General features: G+C 41.1%; 1 protein-coding gene across 6 annotated transcripts in view; it reads left to right on the top strand.

Annotated features, from left to right (window-relative positions):
* Positions 1-11,547, top strand: part of sptbn4b (spectrin, beta, non-erythrocytic 4b) — an 85,564-nt gene extending 74,017 nt beyond the window's left edge. Inside the window, exons 28-37 of one of the 6 annotated variants that reach the window (XM_082182131.1) lie at positions 30-274; positions 2,205-2,391; positions 2,671-2,755; positions 2,857-3,053; positions 4,225-5,018; positions 5,560-5,620; positions 5,697-5,956; positions 6,837-7,007; positions 7,103-7,145; positions 8,405-11,547. In XM_082182131.1, coding sequence (XP_082038257.1) covers positions 30-274; positions 2,205-2,391; positions 2,671-2,755; positions 2,857-3,053; positions 4,225-5,018; positions 5,560-5,620; positions 5,697-5,956; positions 6,837-7,007; positions 7,103-7,145; positions 8,405-8,638 — 2,277 coding nt within the window. In that variant the 3' untranslated portion in view covers positions 8,639-11,547. Of the gene's footprint in view, positions 1-29; positions 275-2,204; positions 2,392-2,670; positions 2,756-2,856; positions 3,054-4,224; positions 5,019-5,559; positions 5,621-5,696; positions 6,372-6,659; positions 7,008-7,102; positions 7,146-8,404 lie in introns of those variants that run through there. The other 5 variants (XM_082182132.1, XM_082182133.1, XM_082182135.1 and 2 more) reach the window with 5 other exon arrangements.
* The last annotated feature ends 291 nt before the right edge of the window (positions 11,548-11,838 follow it).

The raw sequence follows: 11,838 nt of genomic DNA on the forward strand, positions 1-11,838 counted from the left end.
TTTTTATTAAAAAGGGTTGTTTTCCTCAGGTAAGACAGTTACAGGAGAGTGCAGCCCAGCTCCGAACAGTTTATGCCGGCGAGAAAGCAGAAGCCATCGCCATGCAGGAACACGAAGTGATGCAGACATGGAAAGAGCTGCTCATATCCTGCGAGGACTGCCGAATGCAGATCACCACAGCAACAGACAAGTTACGTTTCTTCGGGATGGTGCGTGATCAGCTGATGTGGATGGAGAGCATCATCTGTCAGATAGGAACTGGGGAGAAACCAAGGTAAGACACATGCTGGGACACCTGCTCTATGCTTATAGGAAATCATTAAGGTGCTTTAACATTATAATGCATGAAGGTTTGCGTCAGGTCAGCTGGAGAGCAGCCACTGTGGCCGCTGGAGGGTACTATAGGTATCATACCACGGGCACAAATAAGTGATAAGTTGGTAAGTGCATGAACCACAAGAGTATTTACACATATTACAATCAAGTGTAATAGTATCTATCAAGAGTTCTGTACAGGATTTCTGTTAAGAACACAATAGATCTGTTACAAAATTTAGTGAGCTGCTTTGCTGTCTGCTGCCTACTAGGGTTGCAAAATTCCAGGAATTTTCTAAATTTGAAACTTTCCATGGGAATTAACAGGAATCAATGGGAATAAAATGGAAATTTGCAAAATTGCAGGATTGCCTATAACAGGAAATTAAATGTAGTTGATATCTTGCAGCATAATCTTGGTTAAAGCAACCAGATTTAATGCAAATTCATTTAATTTTCCACCTTGCACTTACTATTTTGAGGCCACACCCCCTGCATGCACTGTGCATTCCTCCATCACATGCACAGATAATTTCTAGAATCCTGCACACTACAGCAGGACTGAAGCCACACAACTGCATTTGAGCCCCAAGGACTACATCCAGTCATGTAAGTTTTGATGATATTACTAGGGTCAACATATTTGATCTAGAACCTAGGTTATAGTTTGATTTAGCATACTGATTGAGGAGTGTTCATCTGTTCATCTAGCCTATTTCTATTAATTTGTCCAGCATCAACTGTCAAATATTTTTACCATTCCAGAATATTCCAATAGTTTAGCTAACTATTTATATATCTGTGCATGGCATTACATTAGTGTTTTTTTTACAAGTTTTTTTTTTCTAATCTTATTCTACAGAACAATGCCACGTGCCCCATCTGATGTGTGGATACATTTCACCTCAGCCAGTGTAGAAGGAAAGACTGTGGACATTTGCAAACATGCTTATTTTATTCAACATTCATGCACTTCTGTTGTTCAGTGAAATATTCTATTAAACTTCTACTCACAAATAAATCAGTCAAAAAAAAAAAAATTTTCATTTGTATTAGTTTGCATGCATGTCTGCTTACGACAGACAAACAAAATGTTGTATTTATGTTTGTATGAGATAGTTATATTTATTGTATAAATTACCCTTAAATTTCCAATTAATTCCCTTTAATTCCCGTAAAGTTTCCAACTTGGAATATTTTCAAAATTCCCCATCTTAACTTCCCATGGAAAGTTTTTGGAAAGTTTCTGGAAATTTTCCAGAAATTTACAACCCTACTGCCTACATAGGCAACTACCTTCTTAGGCTACAACCTTACCAAAGAGAATTTGAAATGCTTTTCAAGTGGCACATTTCATGTAAAACGTACGGAGCACTTCACTTTTTTGAAATTGATTTCAATAGTCTGACGTTGCAGATTGCTAGTGTTAGCTACACAGTATGCACAATAATTAGATAAAAATAACTTTTTATTGATACTTTTCAGTATTTAATGAACAATATTTATATTTAATGACATTTTTCTTCACTCATCCACCGTTACAACCACTGAGTTTGTTGTAATGCATTCTAGGTTGGCCTTCTCTGCAAAGGGCGCATGCGTTGTTGCCTTGGAAGGTATTTTGCCAAAAGACTTTATCTTAGAAGTCAGCATAATGTTTCTTCCTACTGAAACAGCTTTTGCTGTTAAAATGCTGTCTTGGTAGACAGCTCACTAGGTTTTGGAACACAGCTATTGTGCTTATCTGAACCTATAATACTGGAAAACTTCAGGAGCCATCATGGACACTTTTCATCGTGTCAAAATGGCCTTCTGTTGCTGTTTCTTTCTTTGGGCAAACTTGGCCCATGTATTCTGGCCGGAGTAACTCTCTCTCCTCTCACTGTCAGCTCTTTCCTCAGAGCTTTAATGGGATATGGGCTCTCTGGTGCTTGCAGGGATGTGTCATCCGTGGAGGTCCTGATGAACTATCACCAGAGCCTCAAGAGTGAGGTGGAGGCCCGCAACAAGAGTGTCCTACAGTGTATCGAGATGGGCAAGACTTTACTGGCCGCCCGGAACCCTGCGTCAGAAGAGGTGACGCACAAAACATCAAGCACAACCTATTCAGGAACTATTGTGACTTTTAAATCACTGCAAGGCCCAAAACATACTCTATGCATGTTCAATTTCACACATTGTTGCAATCCGAAATGTGTCAGACCACAATTACACTTCTTCTTCTACAGTCAGTTCTCTTTTAAAAATGTAAAGTTGACATGTTTATAAGTAGCTACCTGATCCTGAATGAGTTTATTCCTCCTTGTAAAGCTGTCTTCTGTCAGTAACTGATGATGAAGTTGTTGAATGTTTCAGATTAAAGAAAAGCTGGAGAAGGTTTTGGACAAGCAGCACGAACTGACTGAGAAATGGGACAAACACTGGGAAGAGTTGCAGCAAAGTTAGTTAAATTAGACTAATACGGAACAAACATTATGCATAAATTATATAATCAGTGTCATGGTGTTCCCAACATCTCACTCTCATTCTGTGTCTTCTCAGTGTTGGAGGTGCATCAGTTTGCTCAGGAAGCAGTGGTAGCAGAGGCCTGGCTCACTGCTCAGGAACCCTTGCTAAGTAGTAATGAACTAGGCGGCAGTGTGGATGAGGTTGAGCAGCTGATTCGCAGACACGAAGCCTTCCGCAAAGCTGCTGCCACATGGGAAGAGCGCTTCAGCTCTTTACGTCGTCTTACCACGGTAACAGCGACCAGCCAAAGAAGCCCAAGGGCCAGGGCTGTCCAATTCAGCTCCTGGAGGGCCAGTGTGCTGCTGAGTTTACTTACAATATGGCCAAACACACTTGCCTCGAAGTTTTGAGTAATCCTGAAGACCTTGATTAGTTGGTTCAGGTGTTTTTGATTAGGATTGGAGCTGAACTCCAAGAGTTCTTCTCAATACTCAAATTGATGCTTCCTCGTTTCCTCGCTCCTCCAGCCTGTGACCCAGAAACCGATCGAACTCAGCCATCTTGAAGGATGTCTCAATTCTCTAATTGCACCGCGAGGAACGAGGAGTGAGGAAGCTTCCAGAGGAGCTATGAGCGAGGACGCACAGGTGTATCCTATGCGGAAGTCTTTCTTATCGAGAAACCTGCCACAACTATGAATTCTCCTCCCCCTTTACATCTGTAACAATAATTTTTATTTATGCTTTTCCTTTGCAGTTAAAATAAACCATACATCTCACATATTTCAACAGGACACCTTGCTTTATTATTATTTATTATGAATTTCTTAAATAACCAAACTTCAACAGCAGAAGGGCAGATCCCTTGAGCACAGCTGATGACGTTGTGAAGTGACACTTGTAATCAAGAATATTCCTATGTACAAATAAGATTTCCTTCAGTTCCTCTACCCTCATTTTCTTCCCTTGCATCCTACAAGGGGTGGAGCTGAGACACGAGGAAAGGAAACGAGGATGCACAAATAAGAAATGAGAAGCACCCCAAGAATAATGGTCCAGCACCAGCAGGATTGGACACCCCTGGTCATAACCACAAAATAGGTCCACACGGCTCTGTTGTTAATGACAGAAAAATTTACCAATATCAAGCAGCAATTGTATCTAACTACCTTTGACTGTTGTGGCGACTGCCATTTTGTTTTTTAACATGATATTCTGATGGTCAGGCATGAGAAGTTGGCGCTTTCAACTTAAATCATTTTTACAAGTCAAACACATTTAAATTTAACGTATCTATAACGCTTCCATAGTTCAAAAGCATCTATAGTCTACCTACTGACACTCAAAAAAGTTACAAAGAGATTAATTATGTGTATAGCATAATATCCTTTTCTTAAATTATGTTACAGTGAGGAATTGTGGATGTGTAAAATATAACAAATTCTCTCGTTTAATGGTTTAGGTAGAGAAGATAAAGGCAGAGCAGAGTCAGCTTCCCCCAACTCCTTTGTTGGGACGGAAAGTTTTCTTGGACCCTCAGGACTCTTCTCCTGCTCGCAGTAGCCCTTCCTCCATCATAAGACAGACCATTTATGAGCAGGGTGACGCCCGGTTGGAGCGCATCACTCCTCAGCCCTCTCCCTCTTCTGTGGCTCGCAGACTTGGTTCTACTGTGGCCAACTACACTCCCATCATGAATGGAGCTGCTACTTTTCGCCTTCAAGAAGCCAGGAATGCTGGGATTGTTGGCGTGGCAGCAGGACTGGGCACTGCTATGGAGCATAAGGTCACCCAATTGCGAGCTGAATTCAAGGCTCAAATTCCACAGCAGAAGATCGAGCACATCCATGAGGTGGTCCACCCCCTACTGGAGAGAGAGAGGGAGCGGTATCATGAGAACGTGATGGCAGAGGTGGTGCTTCAGGAGCCAGGCGGAGGACGGGAGCGGCTAAACAGCGTGGTGGGAGGGAGCGGGAGCAGTCGCTCGGAGCTGGTGGTGGAGCAGCATCCCCCACCGAGGGAGTCGCGGTTGGAGAGACAACTGTCTACCGAGCAGCTGATTCAAGCACGGAGGGACGAGCTGCCTCAGGAGGTGTGGAGGGAACGAGCTGAGAGGGCAGAGAGGAGGCTGGAGAGACAGACATCTAGTGAACAGGAGGGTCATGAGGTGCGGCGTAGGGAGCGACATCGACTGGAAAGACAGGAGAGCAGTGAGCACGAGGCCAAGGAGCAGTCAGACAAGCGCTCTGGAGGCGGGTGAGTGACTGCGTTTGTGACCGCAAACAACCCACCTTAGAAACAACTTCCCTTTTCAGTGTCACCTTGGATGCACTGACTATCACTTAATGTTACCCATTATTAGCCAAACCAAAACAGTTGATTTAGGCTTGACTTAGGCTTTTCCAAAAACTTGCCAATTGTAAAAATAAGTCATTTGATTCCGGTTAACCTCATTGAAATGCAAGTTACAGCAGTGATATCGCTAAGATTTAAAAAAGTGTTATAATAGTGACATGTTGATGGTGAACTTCACCTTTAGGCATCCACATGCCAATCACCAAGTCAGTTCACAGCAATAGAGGTTCAATAAAGAGGTTAACTTTTCACTTAATCCAATCAATTCACAATTGAATCCTCATTTCGTACATTGTTAAACATCCTGTTTTATTTGTCACATTAAGTAAGTAAAAGGATTGTAAATGCCTTGCCATATTGACTTTAAAGCTTTGAAGTAGTACGTTCTCTATTTGTGCAAAATGGCATTTCCAGGTCTCAGATTTCCCTTTTTTGTTGGCAGGGAGAAAAGGTCCACGCTAGCTGAGATTGTGGAGCAGCTTCAGGAAAGGGAGGCAGCACAGGTGTGTAAACAATCTAATGTTTATCCTTTTTTTTAAACTACATTTTATGCCACATGCACATTACTGTATATTTCAGGCCCGAGGAGAGATTCCACGTCTACCCAATGGTGTTCCTGAAAAGTCTTCACGACCGGACAGGCCACGGGCTCGCGACAGACCCAAACCGAGAAGAAGACCACGACCCAAGGAGACAACAGCTGGCGAAACGCGACGCTCGAGGTCTGCGCCAGCCCAGAGCAGCCCAGCAGTACCCCTGCCACCCACCCACACGGCCCAGCACGAAGGGTTCCTCTTCCGAAAAATAGACATTGATGGCCAAAAGAAGAGTTCAAACAGGTGGGGTTTTGTGGTCTAAAAATGGCATGGAATTAGCATGGAAACGGCTAAATCAAAAATGCCAATCAGTATGATTGGTTATTCAAAGCTATGCTAATGTTGTGATTAGCATTGTGTACTAATGCTTAGAGCATTAACATTTGTTAACACAAGGCAGCTCTTATTTTCTTTCACCAAGTTTCAACTCAAACTGGATTATGCTTGAACGCTTTACAAGCCTAAAAGGGTTCCTGAAGTTAAACTGAGGAGCAGCTGTTTGGCTGTCATTACTGATTACAAGTTTCATATCCAGCAATGGCAGAAAATAGCTAGCTGCTTGCCACTTGCATGGTAACACTAAAATCAGCCTGGTTGGTGGATGATGCTGTGTCAGAAGACCAACAGATGCTGGGTTTCTGAAGCCATGGCTAGCAAGGTATGAAGCCTTCGCCTTTCACAGCTTTATTCAGCCATTTTGTACAAGACCGGATACGGCACCTCGGCAGCCCAAGTCACAAAGCAATCCATTGCATTGAGTTTAAGGAACTCAAAAGAATGGCTGTCTGTTCTTTTGTAGCATGTATGTGCACATAGTTTGCCTGTAAACTGAAGCCATTTTTATGCTAGCACTTGCATTTACGCTGCAGTATATCTCATTAACCAAAATCTCTCTTCTTTTTTGTGCTCTCTTTGCCAATGACTGTTCTTCTCCCTCTCTACAAAGGTAAGCTATGGTCTGCCTATCTATGTCTAAAGGTCTTGTAATGATCTCTGCAGCAGTTTGGTCTTGCTCAGTCATAAGGGCTGGTCATCCCAGACTCCGCAGGTGAGTAGCTAGTCGGCACATGGTATCGGATGGGCCCTGATGGCCAAATCTTCTGTTTTCTTTCCCACATTACAGCAGATCTTGGGTGAACCTGTACTGTGTACTGAATAAAGGTGAGCTGGGCTTCTATAAGGACGCGAAGAACACCGTCACACCTTACAACAACGAGCCGCTTATCAACCTGAGCCGTTGTGCCTGTGATATCAACAATGGTTACAAAAAGAAGAAGAATGTCTTCACGCTCAAGTACTTCACTGGCTTTTTTATTAGCTTTACCAGAAAGATTAGCTACGTGTACAGTGTTCACTTTTCATAACATTAATTTTGCTTTATAATTTTAGAACTAAGGATGGAAGTGAGTTTCTGTTCCATGCTAAAGATGAGGTGAGTTGCTTTTTTTAAATATCCTAGTTGGTTTCACATCTGTGTATTTAAGTCATAACCAGGCCTACTGTAGATGGGATCTGCAGACCTTTTCTGCAAAGTAGACTTTTGGAGCATACAGTAGAAGCTGGTCTGTTGCTGTTTTAAGGTGGTTTACCAGCTTAAAGGGTTAGTTCACCCAAAAATGAAAATTATTTCATTAATGACTCACCCTCATGTCGTTCCAAGCCCGTAAGACCTCCGTTCATCTTCGGAAAACAGTTTAAGATATTTTAGATTTAGTCCGAGAGCTTTCTGTCCCTCCATTGAAAATGTATGTACGGTATACTGTCCATGTCCAGAAAGGTAATAAAGACATCATCAAAGTAGTCCATGTGACATCAGTGGGTTAGTTAGAATTTTTTGAAGCATCGAAAATACATTTTGGTCCAAAAATAACAAAAACTACGACTTTATTCAGCATTGTATTCTCTTCCGGGTCTGTTGTCAATCCGCGTTCACAACACCGCAGTGACGCTGCTGACGTAAGACGCTGCTGACGTGTTATCTGGTGCGCCCGAGCTTCGTTTAAAGCCTGAAAAACAGCGTCTTACCTCAGCAGCGTCACTGCAGAGTCATGAACGCGGATTGACAACAGATCCGGAAGAGAATACAATGCTGAATAAAGTCGTAGTTTTTGTTATTTTTGGACCAAAATGTATTTTCGATGCTTCAAAAAATTCTAACTAACCCACTGATGTCACATGGACTACTTTGATGATGTCTTTATTACCTTTCTGGACATGGACAGTATACCGTACATACATTTTCAATGGAGGGACAGAAAGCTCTCGGACTAAATCTAAAATATCTTAAACTGTGTTCCGAAGATGAACGGAGGTCTTACGGGCTTGGAACGACATGAGGGTGAGTCATTAATGACATAATTTTCATTTTTGGGTGAACTAACCCTTTAAACCAGCTTGGCCAAGCCAGTTCAGCAGTCAGTAGTCCAGTTGACCAACCATCTAGACCAGCTTGGAAAAGCTAATGATTATGAGGAACCAGTTGGAATCCATGTGAAACCAGTTTCCACCTTTCTTTTGGATTTCCCAGGAGGAATCGCAAGCTTATTGAAAGCAGCCATCATTAATCAAATTCAACACAATATTTAATAAAGAAACATGGTTCTGTGTGTACAAATCATTACATTGACTGGTAACTGTTTTTGTGTGAAAACAAAACATGTTCTGAGTCTTCAATCTCTCTTTGGCCTGCAGGACGATCTGAAAATCTGGATCACAAGTATAACCGCCAGTATAAGTGAGCATGAAGAGATTAACAAACAGGGGCAGACCAATCCAACTACCTCATCTACTGACGAGGGAACGCGCAGGGAGGGCAGCAGGGCAGGCGGTTCGGAAAGAGGCGAAAAGTCCGACCGAGCCGACGTGGGATCGGTGCGTTCAGACAAGGGTGAAAAGCCTGAGAAAAAGACAGGCAAGAAGAAATGAGACACCCAAAAACAGTGAGACAGGAGCCAGGACTTCGGAAATCCTGGAAAGTGCTCTGACGGAATCAGGAAGCGAAGGCGTCACTGTGAACTCCCTTTATGTCTTGCTGTCCAGCTGAGTGTGGAATCAGGCAGCGCGGAGGTGCACGGAGCTCACGTGTCAGTGAGCGCCCTCTAGCGGCTGCCGAGGACTGTGACAATTCAGGAGCTCCATATGGGCCAAAGAGCTGATAGCATAGGCAAATGGAGGATAAAAGAGAAAGATGTTATAGTAAAGTAGCTCATGAAGATTATTTTCTAATCCGTCTGTGAAAAAGATGACCCATATGTATGTGTACCCGTCTCTTTCTCTTTGTATATTGTACGTCTCGACATCAGTTCTATACAGTCTCACGCTGAAGAGAATGGAAATATGCCAAATTCTTTCTCAAGGTTGGTCTTTTTTCTGAAGAGCATGTTTTGTCTGTTTATTTGTAAGTTGTTTTGCTCTTTTATACTATTAATGTGTTGATTTGTATTCATTGGCTCTTCCACACGATTTTGATTCTCGTCTTGCCACTTTGTAGACCACGTTTGAACGCCATGACATATCAGAGCATGCCTACAAGGTTTAACTTTCAAATGAAGAACGGTATAAACGGTTTGTTTCAAATAAAAAGAAGCAGCTCATCTGCTGTGTGTATTCTCAGATCTGATTTCTAGGGTTTGTTGGTTTCCTACACAATTTTTTCCCAATGTGCAGGAAAGTCTCAATCATTAATCTCATATTATGCATTAAATGTTGAGTGTGAGTTCATTTGCTCTGTTAATGACCAAATCAGTTGTGTATGTGTCTATGCATGTACGCATTGCATACGTCATCAAGCTATTCTGAACGCGAGATCGGGTTTACATCATTTTATTCATACTCAAAAAAGTCTTCCAAGCACAGAACTCCAGAAGCCCTTTTTTATTTAACTACATGTGATGTTTCTCTCGACCTTATTTCCAAGCATTGCACTGAGGACTGAATGGATGCAGGCGTTTGACTTAACTGGTGATGTATGTTTGTAAGATAACCGAATGCCATGTAGATGTTATAATGTGACTGTCTTTCCTGATTGGCAGAAACCGGGTGAAATACGTCTTTGAATCGTGTAGTTCTGCAGGTAATAGTATAGAAAGCCCATAGCTAGCAAAAATGCAAGGTATATTGCAAGAAAAGCGGTATATGCTTTAGACAGCTCAGCAAATGATCATGACACAAATCTAATTTTGTTCTTTTGAGGTCCATCCATACACATGCACAAACTGCAGTCGAAAATGAGCTGACTACATGATGATTTTACATGCAACGTACAGGGTTGAAACTAAATGTCATAGTTTGTTCAAACCAAACGTAATGGTTTCAGGTATCATATTTGTGCCTCACTGTCCTAAAGTCTGTCAGCTGTAATCCTTTAAATGTAAAAACGGCTAAATCATGTTAGAAGCAATGGTCCTCTTTCTGTAAAGAGAAATGTAAACCAATCATTAAGAGGGGAGGAGATGATGTTCATGTAACTTTTGTTCAATCAACAAGTTGTTTTCTCTCTGCAAGTTCATGTTTGTTCCTTTATCTGAACACGGCATCATGCAAATGCTTTTGTAATGTCCCTGCTTTGAAATATACAATTGTCAGCTCTCATTTCTCTATACAATCTCAAAGTATTGTATACTGTATATATCTAAAGAGTTTTCTGTGTATCGGGTCTGAATTTCTCTTCCTTTGACGCCCTTGGTTTTGTCTCCAAGTCTAATTTTTGGTACAAAAAATAAATAAAAATAATCCTATTTTTATGCAATAGAATAACTTATACAGGCAGAGGGTATGCAGTTAAAGTATCCAACGTGGTGGCGAATGGAAATAACGTATACACTTGCAAGTAGAAAATTTATGCAACTTTTCCTTTGCACTAAATTACTGCCCCATTGCACAGTGCTATTGTGAGCAGAGGATTGGTGCTTGAGGGTCTGGGACGAGCATTACTACAAAATGCATTCATTCAGCTACTTATTTACAGAAATCTTGAGAAAATTCTGCTCTAATGCCCCCGACTCACACTTTCTGCTTACACACATTTCTACCCACATACGAGCTGATGGACATGAATGTGCAAGTTGAGTGTGTAATTGGAAACGTTTATAAAATGTTATTAAATCCCAGATGGATCTGATCCATTGAATCAACAGAAAGCACAACCCCAACAAGTAAATATTGTCTTCTTCAGCTCCTGCTCTGATCATTTTAGGGGTTTATTGTGGTGTCTATATTCTTAAAGTGCTTTAAATTACTTTTATATATAAAGTATCACACAAGTTATGTGGGTTTTATCATGGCAGATGAACCCTCATAGTAATATTTTTTATCTTCTTTAAATGTTTGGGTGTCCTGTGGATAGTGTCAGACCCTTAAGCACCACTGGTTTTAGCTCAGCAGCTCGATGACCTGTACAAATTGTAATTGCTTCTGTACAGACAAAAATGCTCTTTTTTTTCCCGCTGTGATATAAGAACATTTTATGGGTTTTAATATCAGTTTTGAATATCAGTGGGGTTATTCCTCCAAAGCTCAAAGGAAAGAAATTGAAAGGAAACTGGGCAATTCAGGTTGCATGAATAACATTGTCCCTGTAATGGTTCTGCTGTGCATGATGAAACCACTGTCATTCTCACTCACAACCACTGTACAAGGGTGACACTAATACACATGGAAACAGTGAATGAATGAATGCTGTATAATTCAGATCCTGACTGACTCTGTACAGTTAATTCCTTGATAAATACAGCTTGTGATATGTCAAACGTCTCATTTTTCATTTGTTCTTATATTGGCATCCTCATGTCCTTGTAAAGACCTTGTTACAAGTTAGAGCTGCACGATTATGGAAAAATGAGAATCATGTTTTTGTTGATTAAAGATCACAGTTAGACGACTAAAAAAACGTAATTTACTAAAGGTTCTGACAAAATGTTAATTACTGCAGTCTAATATCTAATGAATTAGATTTTTTTTTAAATCTGTTTAAATGAATGATTCAACGACTCATAAAAATGTTTAATTTCTTTAAGAATCAGCATTTTTGAACGAATCTCTTGAATGAATGATTCAATGACAAATAACCGTCACTTCTTGTCGCCACCTACTGGTGTAACGATGCAATTGGTACAATCATTATTTGA

This window comes from Leuciscus leuciscus, assembly GCF_965113295.1.
Source record: "Leuciscus leuciscus genome assembly, chromosome: 10".
NCBI lineage: Eukaryota > Metazoa > Chordata > Actinopteri > Cypriniformes > Leuciscidae > Leuciscus > Leuciscus leuciscus.